General features: G+C 37.7%; 1 protein-coding gene across 2 annotated transcripts in view; it reads right to left on the minus strand.

The window, feature by feature from the left end:
* The window catches only part of fer (fer (fps/fes related) tyrosine kinase), an 82,260-nt gene that overhangs the window by 50,712 nt on the left and 15,236 nt on the right, over positions 1-16,312 (minus strand). The window contains exons 5-9 of one of the 2 annotated variants that reach the window (XM_036528608.1): positions 16,036-16,056; positions 9,403-9,586; positions 5,095-5,232; positions 2,493-2,612; positions 1,985-2,107 (exon numbers count right to left, since the gene is read on the minus strand). In XM_036528608.1, the coding sequence (XP_036384501.1) occupies positions 1,985-2,107; positions 2,493-2,612; positions 5,095-5,232; positions 9,403-9,586; positions 16,036-16,056 (586 nt within the window). The remainder of the gene's footprint in view (positions 1-1,984; positions 2,108-2,492; positions 2,613-5,094; positions 5,233-9,402; positions 9,587-16,035; positions 16,057-16,312) is intronic. The other variant, XM_036528609.1, reaches the window with a different exon arrangement.

A 16,312-nucleotide genomic window follows, 5' to 3' on the forward strand; every position in this document is an offset into this window, starting at 1 on the left:
AAATGTATATACACCACCAAACCCTCTTTACCTTTTCTTGTTGGTAAATTTCTCAGCCCAAATGGCACATTCATGATCACTATGGCTTTTCCAAAGTACATCTATTAATTATTGTGGCACATGCCCAGATCCTCAATTGCCTAAATAAAGGGGAATATGACTGAACCTAGCCATACTGTCTAGAGTTCTGGCAGTCTGGAGCTGACACAAAGGTAACACCTGTAGCTAACTGGCATATTTAACAAGTTGTGACACATCCCTCCTAAAGCCCAGAAGGAACAGCAACATTATGACTTTGAATGCTAAAACGTAACACCCACTTTATGTGTAGCAAATTGCTTACTGGATTCTATTTTAGTCACTATTACAATTATCTTCATATTTCAGATTCCATGTAATATTACACAAGCCCTAGCTTCATCATTGGCATCTGTCTCACTGACAGTCGCCTTTTTGTCCAGACTCTGGTGTGTGAATTCATGTGATGAGTGATAATATTCAATATCGTAGTAATAACAGTTAAGTAGCCAGAAATATGTGCAACCGGCTGTAAATGGCAGACTGGCAAGTTTTAGCTGTTTCCCTCGCTCACATCAGCCTGTCACCCTGTCCTGTGAAATGGCTGAAACTAAGCTGGACCACACTTGTATTTAGATGGGAGGCCTCCTAGGAAATAACAGGTTGCCGATGGGTCAGTAGGGGGCAGTCTTCCCCATAGAAAACTAGTGTGCACTGATGGACAAAGAGCACCGAGGAAGAGACAGGGCCGTCAACAACATTGCTTTTCAATTGAGATTTCGCACAGGTCTTGACTCACTGTCGTCTTTAAAGATCCCATGGCATTTATCACAAAGAACAGGGGATTCTCTGGCATCCTGGTCAGATTCCCAATCTGGCTCTTTCAGTCTGGCCATCTAATTAGTTATTTTAACTGTCTTAATTAATCCCTGTCTCTCCACCTCATCTTAACCCAACAGGACCTCCCCAAAACAAGATGTTACATCTTAACAACCTTCATCCCACACACCTTCTGGCCCAATATAAAAACAGTTCTCTCAGGTTTTATGGTTACCCTGGTCTGGAGCAATTCAGTGAAAAGAAAAGGCATTCTGCATGTCATCACAATTCAAAGTTCTGAGTCTTTCACTACCTGTGGAGCAAATTCTGGTAGGGATATCACTCATAATTCTGCCCGCTGTAGCCAGCCAGTTTGTTAGCTTTAGTACTTGGTTTCAGGAAACACCATAAAGTTATTTTTTAACTTCATATTATCAAACTCACTACCACAGGACTCAGAGTCACATAAACAGATTTGGAACACAGATACAGTTCATCTGACAGGAGCATACCGTTCACAATAAATACTCACCATAAAACATTTTGAGGCAGTTATATGTCAAGTTGAGTATCTTTATTCTTTCCTCTTTCTTCACAGACTGAGTAACATTCTTTTATTTTCCACTGTACACTTCATATATCGATATATTATGTATAATATATTTACTTCTGTTGAGAAGTACAACACTGTAATTCCAAACACAGTGAGTACTGTATATGCTTACTACCTTCAATAAACATTTTAATGCTTATTTACGGACCCACTCTTCATTCGCACATCTGTACTGCTCCTTTGACTGCCTTTTTCCAGCACCGTTTCTGAGTGGTGAATAATTTCAAATGTAGAATCAGACATTTTTTTGACAATGATGCTGAAAAGATACTGTAGATCTGGAAATTAAGGCAGTTACAATAATCACATGTGCTGGCTGCCACTCGCTCTCAGAAGGTCCATATCGCCTTGAACAATAAATATTTATTCATTCAACAAACATTCACAAAAAATTATTTTTGTTTAGTAGTACCAGTCTGTGCACAAGCAGTCAGACTCTTAAGATGCTTGTGTCTAAATCAAATACAGTGCTGGCCTTCTGCAACAGCTTGTGCCAGTCATTTTGGGGAAAAAAGGGAGTGTCAATATACATACTCTGACTTCTTCTCCCATGTTTTGGTGGACTCCTCGATCTTATTCTCCAGGTCCTGCATGAGCTCCTCTTTGCTCTGCAGACTCTGCTGGGTGAGGGCAAGCTCTTCTGATGTGGATTTCAACCTGTCAAAAATGAGCACAACACACAGTTATATTGTACACATGTGATCATGTCTACTCATGTCTACATGGCTTTAATGCTACACTCAAATGCAACTCTGGGAGTTAACTTCATAAATGGGTTCTTACTTCGACACAATTTATTATATAATACTTCAACACATAAAATTGCACATTAAATAGGTGAGGGAATACAAAATGCAAAACTATAGATACTTTCCATTGAATAATTCAGGGTAATAGTAAGCTTTGAGGCAAAAAGGGACACGCCATAATTATCTGAATGCTGGTAAATTATACAGCGCAGTGTCACTTCTGAAATTTCTGCTTTTTAAACTATGCCACATCATTTTCACTGTTCCAGATTAGAATTAAATGAGTCACTTACAATGCTTGTAAACTGTCTGCTGTCAAGTTATTCCACAGGATCTCATTTGCTTGAAGGTTCTCAGTTTCCTCCAGCAGTGAAACATCAAATTCTACACTTGGTTCTTTGGTTTCTGGTGACCTGGTGGAAGACATTCTGCATTTGATCTCGGGGACCTTAGATTTCATAGAAAAAACAGTATTTACTCCCTCTAGTTCTGATTACAGAGCCTGTATGGTGAGGCTTTGATGTCACTATTGGAAGCTCTGCTCACAGATGCAATATAGTTGCCAAAATGCTGACAAAGTTCCACTTTTGTTGAAAAATAAATTTATTCACATGGGCCACTTTCCTGAAGCATGCACTTAACAGCCTGGGCAGCCACTAAGCACACACTGTCAGTAATAGCAACTTCAGCCGTTCATCACTAATCATTTGATGGCTTTCTGGCAGATTTGAAATATATTACATATTTTTGCTAGTAAATTAAAGTTCACACACACTCCTTTTCAATTAACATTCTTAACATATTCTTATTTATCTCTTGTCCACATTTAATTCCAGGACCAAAAAGCACCTGTTATTTCTCTCAATCTCTTAATATAGTCCTGTCAATTTTCTTTTTGGCAGTGACTCTGTGTCCGAATATTTGAACCATTAGCCCACGGACTGAAAACCAAGCATCCCAATGTTAGAGTAGCAACATAATGTGAGATTAGCTTTTTTGTTTACAAACATGTAGCTAGCTGTTTATCTACCTTTCCTGTTGGTAAGATTACCACAAAGTGAAAGTAAATTAGCTAGCTAAAATGTTATCCATTCATACACTAGTTTTACCGATTTTGGTTTTCGGAAATTTACTTCGCTAGTTAGACCCATAGTAAGGAGCTTTACTTTACAGTATGTACCTTGTGAACTTGAATCAAACCAGTAATCCTGTTTTAACAGGAAATCACAGCCTAGCTAATAGAGACACAGCCAGATTCTCTTACATATTCCTGCACATAACTAACATAGCCTTCATAGCCTACACAACTGGGTTGTATTTCTCCATTAAAAATTGTAGCACAGTCTTCTGTTACATGCTTTCATAACTCATTAATGTAAAGATATTGGATTGTGAACATGTTCCTCTTGGAGTTTCATTTTCTGAAAATACTAGATAAATGTTTTAAAAACACTTCTTCAGCTTTCCCTGGAACCACATGCAGGACATGTTCCTAGAGTGGAAATCCTGTTCCTTCCTAGAGTGGCCTTTTATGGGCGGGTTGTGAAAGCTGTTTACAAAAGTGCTCATAAAATATTTAGCAAGCTACCAGTTTCTTTAATTTTTTGGGCAATGGGATTCCCACAGATATAAAGAGGAGGGTGTTTACAATTCACCAACATCTTTACATTGATGTATAACCTTATGTTGCAACAACACAATGGTCTTGGATTTTTAACTGAGAAATCAAATGGGCCATGCAATGATGTTATGTAAGTGACTTGTTTTCATAATTAGCTAGCTAAGTTGGCTACGCAGCTAGCTGTCCAGTAGTAGGTAATTCTGTGGAGAAAACTCAAGATGATCTCTGCACATTTGTTTTTTTTGCACATTTCTGTTGCTTTCTTATACAGTAATGCATGCAGTATCTCTGCAGATGATCTCTGCACATTTGTTGGCTGGATTGTAATTTTTCTGTGTATTCTGTCTTGCCCTTTTCAACTGTCCTTGAATTCTGGTAATGGAATTGAGTTAGTGCTGCCTTCATGAGGAGCAACAGACGCCGCTAAGTCAGGAAAATCTGCAAATTCTGCACTTTCAGATAATTCTGCCAGGTAATAATGTTAATGTTAATGTTAATGTTAATGTTAGGTAGAGATAATATTATTATACATTAACATTTATATATTCATATATAATAATAATAATAATAATAATAATAATAACACATAGAAAAAACTTGTTCCATGTTTTTGTCTGTCATTATAGACACACTGTCTGTAATTGCATACTGAAAATTATTTAGGTATAATCAATTGTTAAGTTTATGTCCAAATGTTCAGTTTTGCTTTTTTATCTTTCCAAATTTAAATATGTATATTTTATCACTGAAGTACCCTAAAAACAAGCTATGTGAGTTGATCATGAGAATCAATCAAAAAATTCATCATAAGATGATATGCAAACTATTTATTTTTTACCTATTTACTGTATTTACTTATACATTTTCTCCTAGACATCATTGACTTGACAACCACAATTTCAATACCAGACAGCTGATTAATTTCTAGCAAAGTGTGGTCCTCAAGTAGCTTGCCAAGATGAAGTCTACTGAAACTCTGGCGAAATGTTTTATTTGTGTTGTTCTGGGAAAAAATTGGCTCACCTTGAAAATTTAATATGGAAGTTCTTTGATTGCTATAAAGGTGTGAAAAAAGTCCTGTTCTTCCCAATTCGCATTCATTCCATAAGCAAGTTATGTGAACTGTCACTGAAATCAATTTATACTTGAGCTAAACAGAAAGAAAATGCTTCATTATTCATTAAACCTGAGGTGTGATTTGTGATTTCTGTTGCTTTCTTATACAGTAATGCATGCAGTATCTCTAACTGAAAGCTGTCTGTGTTCAAACATACCTGTGTACTTCAATGAAATGTTCATACTCTGAAGCAGGGTCTATTTGCTCTATGGAAGTGTGTATCTCTTTGTGAACCTTGACTATTTCATCAGATAAAAGGCTGGTGATTTCGCTGTATTCTTCCAAAATCCCCTTCCTGAAAAACAAAAAATGGTGGAGAAGCACAGTCATGAATGATGCATAAGCAAATTACAAACAGGAGTCAAATCCAAGAAAACAGCTTAAAATTAAGTGGCTTGAACCATACCATGACTTTCACCTATGGAAAATAATAAATGTCACTGGACTACTTATTTGATACATGTCTTAATTTGAGATGTTTCTATTTATAATGAAGAGAACAGTAAATAATGAACTTCCTCTTCTGTAACCCTCCCACATCCTTTACTGTTAAAACCATCTTTATAAAAAAATTCTAAAGAAACATTATGAAAAAATTGTGCAACTAAACCCGTTGACCAAAAGGCTGTGGTTTCAGTCTAGACTAGTGAAACGCAGCTGCACCTTTTAAAGATAGGCCTAAGGCTTTCCTCTCATGCTTCCTTCCTGTACGTCTTAAGAGTATGTCTGAATTAAACAGCACTGTAGTAATGTAAGTCAACACTGCATAAGCCTGTTCTCAATTCAAATAGAATATTGCACAACATTACATAAGACTCAGTAAAGTTAGCATTTATTTCCGGTGGTCTGACAGATTGAACCTTAAAGATAAACTGTCCCAAAACAAGACAAATTGATTGTAATGAAACACAAATATCTGTCTGAAACTGTTACAGTGTGGCACATACTCCACTGCACAATAAAAGCCTTACAGGAGTGACTGATGGGAAGGCTGTGACATCTGTATCAAAAGTTGCTTATTTTGTACTAGTTAATTATTTTTTGTGGTAATAGTCTCAATTACAGAAATGATATTAATGATATTTTAAGCCAGTTTTCTTTATAGAAAAATGCCAATATAGATAAAAACTTCATTCATTCCTATTTTAACTGGCCCAGGCAATATGCCTTTAAATGATGACTTATTGTCCTCACCAAATACTAGACAACATACTGCCGAAAAGGAACCGGATGTACAATAAGATCTTGACTGACATGTGCATGCAAAAAAGCCAGTGTTCTTAGAAGCCGCAAAGCACCACTGACCACAAAAAGTCTAGTGTGTCTGATGTGACAATTGCTTTTTGATCTGACCCACTTTCTTTGTGTCAGGGTGTGGAGAATTCTACACATTTCCACAGTTTGGACATTTCAGTTTTTTGGACTCTATAGGAAACTGTAACCATGAGTAATGTAGTCAGATAATATTCTTGGAAAGTTTAATGTGCAGACTAATGCAGCAAATTCATTTTTGGAGAAACAGACATTAGCCTTCGTACACTCAAGTAAAGCATTTATTCTTCTTACATGTGGGCCAAGGCTCTAACTAAGATAAAAGGGATGGCTGAACAGGCAGGTTTTCATACATCAACAAGAAACAAGTGGCTCTCTCAGTAAAAAGGACAGGACATACCAACCAATGCTGTGTACAGCACCTACTGTAAAGGTCCCACACAGCCAAATGTAAATATAGGTAGCATCCCACTCAAACCAGCACTTGCGCTGGTCATTCTGTAAGGTTATACAGTATGATATATGCCATTTTGCTCATAACTTTAACCTAGTTGACAGCCTCAACAGCCTGTTAATTATAATTTTATCTTTAGAAAATTGTTGCTTGTTATGTGTTATATGGATTACACAATTGGGCTTTTTTCCGCTAGAGCTTCAGCCATTAACTGATAAACTCATCAACATTTTTCATGAACACACAGTGCCAGATAGAGAAGCTGGGTTATTTTAATGGCCACACTGCACTTGGTGACATTTTCCCATTATACACCACAGAATAATACCTGAACAAAGCAAGATCATTAACAAAACATGATTTATAAACCACTTTGTGAATGAGGTATTGACCGCAAATGCCATGGAGGTGGAGCCACAGGCTGCTTTGCTCGGTGTGCTTTTTTGTGCATTCTGTAACAGCAACACACACAACAGGCTGCAAGGAAACATATATCACCAATGAAAGTATTCTTTACCACGCAACAGACTAAATGGGGTGTTTTGCATAGTGAACACGTGCAATATGAAGTTCTGAGTTAGACGTCAGCTTTGGTTAACTGGGTTTATAGTCATCAAGGCTGCCCAAGTTAGACCACTGACTATAAGCACAGCAACCGATAAATGTACCACACGTGTGTCCAAGCCTACTTCTGTCTGAGACAGCTGGCCCTGGTGGTTCACACTCTTCTGTTACTATCTGTGCAAATGTATGAAAGAAGGTGGTTTCACATGTATCATATAGAGCATTAAAAAAAATTAAACATGGCTTTCAAATGTATGAGAAGTGGTTTAGCTAGTGAGGGTAGCTTTGATGAGATGCAACTCATTTCAGAGTGCACACTAGTGAAGCTTTTTTGTTTACTCAACAAATATAATAGCTTAATATAATGCCCTGCCAGGCTATATATGTATACAATATACAATATTCTACCTTTCATCACTAACAGAGAAAGAAGGGATTCTTAAAGGCATTGACAATTGACCTTCATTTTCTGTCTGAGAACTATTCATTTATGTGTCACATTACACAACACCGTTAATAATGTTTGTTAATAATGCATATGTTAACGAGAAACTTAAGAAACTTAGTAACTGTTTTATTTTCATTAAGTATGATACAATTAGCAGTTGGGCCACCCTATGACTGACTTCTTTCTCAAATATCTGAATGTTATAGACATGCAAAGCATGAAAAACAAAAGGGAACACAGCCTTTCAATAAGATGCTTAATGGAACCATGAAAAGATGAGTGCATTTTTTACATTATTATCTTACAGGAGTACCAAACCTCCACTAAAGCACCTGAGGGGCACAGAGCAGCAGACACACAGCAAAGATTAATTTAAAAGGGTACAGCAAAAAAATGACACCCCTACATACCTTCCTACACTTACTAATAGTATCACTTTTGTAGTTGTACCAGCTATGGCACATTCAAGCATTTGGCATTTGTATTCCAGCCATTAAGGGGTTACCCTTTCATACTAATATGAAAATGCTGGCATGATTTTGATGGAAGCAAGTAGGTGAAATTTTGAGTTAGATAAAAATCTTGTGCTTGGGAAAAATGCGACCCTTGAAGTGAATTGAAGTGAAGTTCTTTCTTATTATAAGAAAGCACTTAAAAACAAATTTATCGCCAGACAATTCTTTTGCAGTCTGAGCAGTGTTACAGTCCTGGACATGAAAAATGAGATGAGAGGTGTATGCAGTACTACTGTACCACTTTTGAGCACATTATATGAGACCAATTTCTCTTATAAATCCAGACGTATATGTAATAGGTCCAATGTAAACAATGTAGGTCTCCCTGTTGAGGAAGATAAAATGTGTGTAGTAAATCAACGTTAAGGTGTTATTTACAACAAGAGTCTGTGAAATGCCAAATGCTCTTGATACCATGGATGCTCCCTGCTTATCTTCTCACAAATGGGTTCCTCTACATCAGATTACAGAAATCAATTCTCCAAAACCATTTTCCCAATATTCTTTTGCAGGATTACCATTGTGAAAACAGAGGTTAAAGACGCTTGAAAAATAGAGGCCAAAAACGCTGGGACTTTCATCACAATAATCCAAAACCATGAAAAAAAAAACAGGATTTCAATTCATGGAAAGAGGAACAAAGACTAAAAACTAAGTTGAACTATTGTCTGAACATTTTCTATTTTCTTATCGACCATATGTCTTCACATTATATGCACTACGCACTCCACTAGCTACCTCTTCTTGACATGACAACTCTGAACATGAACTGAGAATCACTAACTATGGCTGCTAACATACTGTCAAAAATCATCAGACCAACCTCAACATTAACACCAGGCAAAACACAGAAAATCAAAAAGAAATGGAGGCTGAGCAAGACCACTGGAATCTGCAATGCTGTATTAACTTGAGGAACATAAAGCAGGTAGGCAGGATTCCATGTATACTAAGATATACATTTATTTAAACCAAATGAGCAAAACAAAAAATGCTATATTCACTGTTAATTATTTAAGATATTATCTGCGTAAGGCTTAAAAAAAAGAAGGTTGGGGAAAAAAATTTAATTTAGATGTTTTTGAAAGGGAAAATATGTTTTGAGCAGAAGATGCCGTTTGATTGTCCAAAGTGGTGATAAGGGCAGTCAAACTTTGACCCCATGCAAATCTGGGTCCGTGGTGTGGACGTTAGACGCTGGGAGACACTCACAGTGCGTTGACCATCTCCTCCTGCATCTTCTGTAGTGAGTCCAGCAGCAGGGGCAGGGTGGTGTCGTGGTAGTGCTCCTGGTGCAGCTGCGCGCTCCTGACGGCCAGCACGTACTGGTTGTGCAGGTTGTGCAGCTTCATGGTGGCTTTGTCGTAGCGCTCACGTGCCTTCTCCGGCTCCTTGCCTGGGGGACGGGGAAGAGGGCAGGGGGCAGGATGGGGAAGATGCGCAGTCAGGATAAATCATCACTTTCCATATGACGTCATCACCACCTACACGTGCAAGCATGCGATGCAGCCGTCTGAGGCACCACTCACAAAAGGAAAGAGACAGTTCATTCCTGCATGTATACTGAGGAAATGAGTAACTCCTTCTGTAGGACTGCTCAATCATTTGACAAATGTTAATTACCAGGCAATGCGCATGTTTACGCTTTTTATGGAAGCAGTGTAATGAAGCAATAGGTGTTGCAAACATGGCCTGAGACATGCTTGTGTGGGTGGTAGCTGCATGTGTTTGTTATCAGCATGTCACTTTTGTTCGCAAGAATTCCCCGTCGTTAACAAGTTGATAACCTTTGATGTAGCAAGACTCATGAGTGTTACTGTATTGACACGATGTACAGGACAGAGAAGTGCAGATGGATTTACACGCAAGCTGATGTTATAACCGGATAAAACATCAAAGCTGACATGTTTGAAATTCTGCCTCTCTCATTCTGATGTACAGAACCCTACAGTCTAGCTCACAAGCAATGTATTCTGAGGTGCTAGTCAGGTACTGTCATAACTTCGTTTAGGAGGAACCGCTGCCTGTTATCATGCTAACTGTATCAACTTCACTACCTAACTGCAGTAAAACTGCTACAGATATCAAACTGACTAAGGGTACAGGACATTAACCTATTCTGACCCATATATTTAAGTTTTGCCACATTCATCATAGCCTTCCACGCTTCTAAGGACATCAATAAACAATTTATAATCACGTTCATGTACTTGATCAAATGAAATTTTTGGCTGCACTCAATTTTGATCAATTTTGCATGTTATGAATGTCAAAGATTTCTCCCTACATTACGTTTCACTCTAATTACATTAGAGGGGCATTTTTCTAGCTGTAATTACTGGGACATTTTAAATGATACATAAAAAAAAAACTGCAAAGGATATACGCTCCTAAATAAAATATTGCTTGGCACAGTATCATATTTTATAACATTTTTTTTTAAATTGGATGTATTAATGCATTTGTCCAAGCCACGAGTTAAATTTTTTCCCATTTTCTGTTTATTCAAAGTAGTGACTTTAACCTCATATTTTAAGAATTGCTGCCAAAACACACTGCACAAGAGCAATTTCCAGTTAAAAGAAAAATAATTAAAACATAAATGGATTCTATGTACTCATCTATAAGGACATACAGACTCTGCAGGGTTCCCCTAGCAACAGATGGAACATATTTATGTTTTCTGCAGCATGTGAAGGCAAGTCAAGGTGGCAGAGGGCCAAGTGGTGCACTTGCGCCTCGGGGTCACCAGGGTTAAAACATTTCACTGACTCAAATATTCCCTTCTGGCAAACGGACAGATCCATCTCAGAAGAAAACACTTAAGGGTTGTTTTCCAGGCACTCCTACACATTTTCAATGATGTCTCTGAGTCATCATTTGCCACAGAGAGGAGTCAAGGGAAAAAATACATATATATCTCAGTATATGGGCAATAAAGAAAATAAAGGGCAATAAATATAATAAATAAATAATAATAATAAATAAGTAAATAAAATGAGCAATAAAGGAAACGCAAAGGAACTGTAAGTTTCTGTCGTTACTGTAACTGTAAACACGAATGGCATTCAGACAAGGCGGAAACTCAAGAGAGCTCACAGAGTGCAACAATTGCAGCATCCTGTTCGCTTTGTGATGAGATAAAATACTGATCTGTTTAGGAGATACATGACTAATCAGATAGGCATTCACTCGTGTATTAAAGAGATTCTTCTAAAGGCATCTCTTCAGAATGTTCTGGAAACAAACAGACAAAAAACATTAGCCTTTACAACATAAACTGGTGTTTGTTTCTACCACAGTACATGAGCAGAATTAGAACCTCATAAAGGAAACAGTAAAAGAATAAAAGCTATAATACATTCGGTCATCCTGTACTAGCTTATCTACTTAAGGGGTGGCAATTTGACCAACTGTCAGATTTCCTTTGGAAATTTCATCTGAGGGGTTTGAGAGCCTCTGAGTTCAAGCCAGTCATTTAGTTTCTTTCCCCCTTTAAGGTAAATCCTGGAAAGGTTCATTAAGTACCTTGTTAACCAATTTTATACTGTAATATGATGCTCTGCTCACTTCTGCTGACTACCAAAGTGTATGGAAAGGAGCTTACTGACAGCTGTATTGAACAAGAACATACTTTCTGGCATGACTTCGCTAAAAAGATGAATATTTATCAATACTTCATAGTTCAAAATGTTCATCATTTGAAAATGTTACCAGGATGTCACTGCAGAGTAATGTGTAGGGGGTTTCCTGATAGGAGGGAATGACTTGGTATAAATACTGTGTTCACACCCCTGTTAAACATGCAAGTAAAATAAACACACACACACAAGGTATATATTCATGATGCTGCTCTTGTATCTGTGTAGTAGTGTGCATGGGGGCATTATCGTCTTGGAATATGGGAATATCTTAAGGAAACAATGTTTGCACCATAAGGTGCACCTGGTCTCCTAAAATGGCTTTGTACTGTTTGGCTATGATTCTACCATGCAAAGTAAAAGTCAGCCCAAGTGACTCCCACAAGATGGCTGCCCATACAGTAACCGGTCCACCACCATGTGTGACAGCTGGGAAGAGCCAATTTCAGTTGAAGCCCTTCTTTGGCTTTCTCCAAACATAACCATGTATAGATGTAGGGAAGAGAGTAAAAGAGGATTCTCAGACCATATTAATTTCTTCCAGAAATCCAGGTTTTGTGCTCAGGTTATGTGTTGTGGTTTCCAAATGGCAACCCTTCTATAAACATATGTTTATGAAGCTCAAGACAGTTTTTACTGTCTACTGGCTAAGTGGGTATGGGAAGACCACAAACCTATACAGAATAGCTACTTTAAAAAGTGACAACAGAGCATAAAAAATGGAAGAAATGTAAATGACTACAAAGCACGACCATACTAAAACATAAGTAAACACTTACTCCTACTAATACAAAAAGATACTTGCATGAGGTATTATTGCCAAAGCCCTATTCTGCCCTTCCTCTCATTAGTCTCCTGCAATTAAGTCACTTCAGTATCAGTCCATTCACAGTCCTTGACTGCTTGCCTCAGAAGTGCCTCGCCGAAGGAGTGCCTCCTAGCATTGCATTATGGGTAGAATTTTATCAGTGTTAACTACAGAAATTCGTAACTGGCCGAAGCAATAAAATAAAGAATTCTGGCCCTGAGAGACTGATGTGTACCTCCTGGTGAATAAGCAACAGACAACAGCAGAGTAATCTGGTGCAAAGTTTACTGAATGTAGGAGTCAGGTGGCATGCAGTCCTCCTGCTTTGTGCAAATGGCACTAAAATTATATTAAAGGTTCAATCCTTTGTGCAGGATGCTTGATGCTACCACAACACTTGAACCTTTAAGTTTAAAGATTATTTTTAAAGTCTTTTTAAAATGATAACTTAACTTATTCTCCTCCTATTCTGTCAGACAGTCACTGGAAAAGGTGTACATGTGCTTAAACAACCACCTGGTATATTACAGAAATTTAAGGTTATCAGCATATCTATCCAAACTGCACTTGCTTGTAAAGTGAACTTTACAGTAATTTTAGTATTAGTCAAACAACAAATGAAACAAAGAGATGTTGTTAACAAGGTGCAAACTGGCCAGTTAACGCAAAATAGGAAAAAAAATGAGCAAATATATGAATAGTTGAAAATATGAATATATGAAAAGTATGTATGTATGAAAATCAAAAAGGGAGTTAAAACAAATGATATCTGAACACAGCACCTACATATAATATCAAAACAGAGACTACTCTGCAGCTTCTATGACCATTTCACTGCATCAAACCACCCAATCTCTTCTCTGAGACATACTGACTTTGAGGAAGTTCACCTCTCCAACAGAGGAGATATTGATACAGTCATTTGCTCAGTGGTTAAAGACACTTGAGCTACCATCAGGTGATGGCAACCAAGAGCACACAGCGGCAGAAAAATGGGCTTCATTCCACCAGGGATATGGGTGGGTATGATGACAGGGGTTGCTTGTCTCACTGCCCTCAGGCACCCTGTCACCTGTAAGGTGCTTGCAGGTTGCTCATATGACATCAATGAAGCCACCCCAATCCTCCAACAGGAACTCAGCTCACTGGAATGCCCTGGGTAACTTGTAGTGACAAATGCTCATGGCTGGTGTGACAGCATATTACAGGATTGCATTAGTTATGCTCCAGCATTCCTGCCTGAGTGAAGTGGTTGTCATGGTGAGATGAGCCTAACTGAGATGAGACTTTCGGCTGCAGTAAGCCCACACTGGAAACATACCGTGGTCTCACAAGGTAGTGTTTAAGTTATCTCATTAAGTTCCTGGGCTTTAGCTGCAGTGTAGTAGAGAAATGACTATTCATGATGATTCATGATGATCGGCTAGTGAGTTATAAAGCAGGAAGACTATAGAACACAGTTATGCAATCATACCTTGTGAACAGTGGACAAGCATGATAAAAAAAAAATATATTAGTAAAATATTATTTCTTTCAACTGTCATGTCACAACTAATTTGACACACTGTTCATGTAACTGAAACCCGTCTGGCATGACTTTCACAGGGTATAAAATAATGTACTCCAGGCAAATTAATACTATCCCCTGACAAAAAACATTATTAATATCATTAGGGGAGTGTAAGAGAGTGTGTGACTTTCCAATTTTTTCTTTAATTATAGCCAAACCATCATAAAATGTTTATTATCTCTGTGTCTGAATCCACAATTATAGGCGTATAATTACAACCATTAGCATCAGCATTTGGAAAGAATCCATCAAACACAGTACCAACAATCCTTGTGAACCAAATCCTTTACATGAATAACAGAATTCTACACAATACTAGAAAAGCAAATGATTTGTAATCCCTGCTAATATTGCAAGGTGTAAGTGAGAATGTATATGTTTTGGAACAGTGGCAAATGGGCTAAAGGTCAGCACTGACTTGGCATCTCAGGTATTAACAGAATGGGCAGTACCACTAAAAAGCTGCAAATTGAGCTATGTTCAAAGAAAGGTATAACAACCTCCTGCCAAATGCAAAAAAAAGAAAACCAAAGCATGTCCAGCACTGCGCATCCAGTCATAGACTTATGACTGCAAGTTCTGCAAAAGAACTGGGGTGATTCACTTCGAACACAAGGGGAAACAACAGACTGTCACAGCATCATAGCAATTGCAGCCCCGCATGCCTTTTCCCACATACCTGAACATGCACCTTCACACTGTAACATGCAAACAGACAACATATGGTTAGCTGCCAGGATCCATAGCTCATTCCCACACCACAATAAGCCGATAATCGGCCTCATTAAACAGGACCTCCTCACTATTTACGCCATGCAACACTAGAAAATGAATATCTATGAATGTTCTCACGTAAAATACACATTTAAATAAATTACAAACTGAAATCTGTACATCAAACTATGGGAGACAAACATGAACAGTGAATTAATTCATATTTTTGAAAAATGTATGTGCAAGGCATGTCTTTGACTGAATGACAATGATACACAGCGCACACATACAAAAATGCAGACACGCAGACATGCACAGATGCACGTGAGCTGTCTGAGTAATAGTTTGAGAAATAGCATTGTCAAAAAGGAATGATGGCATGATGGACTGAATATTGGAAATTCAAGTGATGTGGAATATGGGACAAAATTAAAATCATTACCACAAAACAACTTCTGATGACCTAATAAGAGTCTTTTCTGTTTCACTGCCAGTACAATAATTAGCCCCATCTCTTAGGGCTAAAAAAGTGCCCTGTTCTTAGTGTGGGAAACTAATTAAAATTGCTGGCAATGACCGATCAAGCAGGGTAGGGGGAGGGGGCATACAATCAGGGATATTATTGGGGGCTGTAACATGGATTATTTGACTAAAAGAACAGGTGTTAGGGCCGTAAGAAACTGTTAAATGGATTTAGGGATTCTGAATGATGGTAAACTTGCGTGTTTTTGTGAGGTCTTAAGTGATTAATGGAACACAACAAGTCTGCTACAGTCAACCACATGCAACCAAACATGCAAATGTATTGCAGAACTATGTTTCATTTCACATTTTTGTTTTAACAAGAACTGAAAACATTTTGACTGTTTGTAATTGGACTGTGTGTAAATGTTCATTAGCACTAAATTAGTCTGAATATACCAAATTGAGTGTTATTACACTATAAACTGCTATATTTACATCACACCAAAGAAGCTATGATCAAACAAGCAATGGATTTACTTTTTAGTAACTTTAAATGCAGACATGAAACATGCAAAATTAACACAGCAGGAAATTCTATATAAAACACAACATCTCAACATCAAAACTAGCAGCAAGGGATGACTCACCTGATGTTTTAAGCTGCTCCTCTGATTTTGGAGTAGCAAAAGGCATTTATTATTTAATATTATAAATGTAGAATTAAATGATCTAGAATTGCACTACAGCTAAGAAAAAGAATCAATCCTGAAACCTCATGAGCTGTTTTCTTTTTAGCCAAAGATCTACACCAGAACTGTATTTATTTTGAATTCAGTCATATCAATAGAGCCACAAGCTTACTCGGTATTATGAGGCATTGTCATAAGTATTACTGAAGAGTTATTCTTAAGCATTATTCCACTG

The sequence above is a fragment of the Megalops cyprinoides genome, chromosome 5, assembly GCF_013368585.1.
Source record: "Megalops cyprinoides isolate fMegCyp1 chromosome 5, fMegCyp1.pri, whole genome shotgun sequence".
In the NCBI taxonomy this organism is placed as follows: domain Eukaryota; kingdom Metazoa; phylum Chordata; class Actinopteri; order Elopiformes; family Megalopidae; genus Megalops; species Megalops cyprinoides.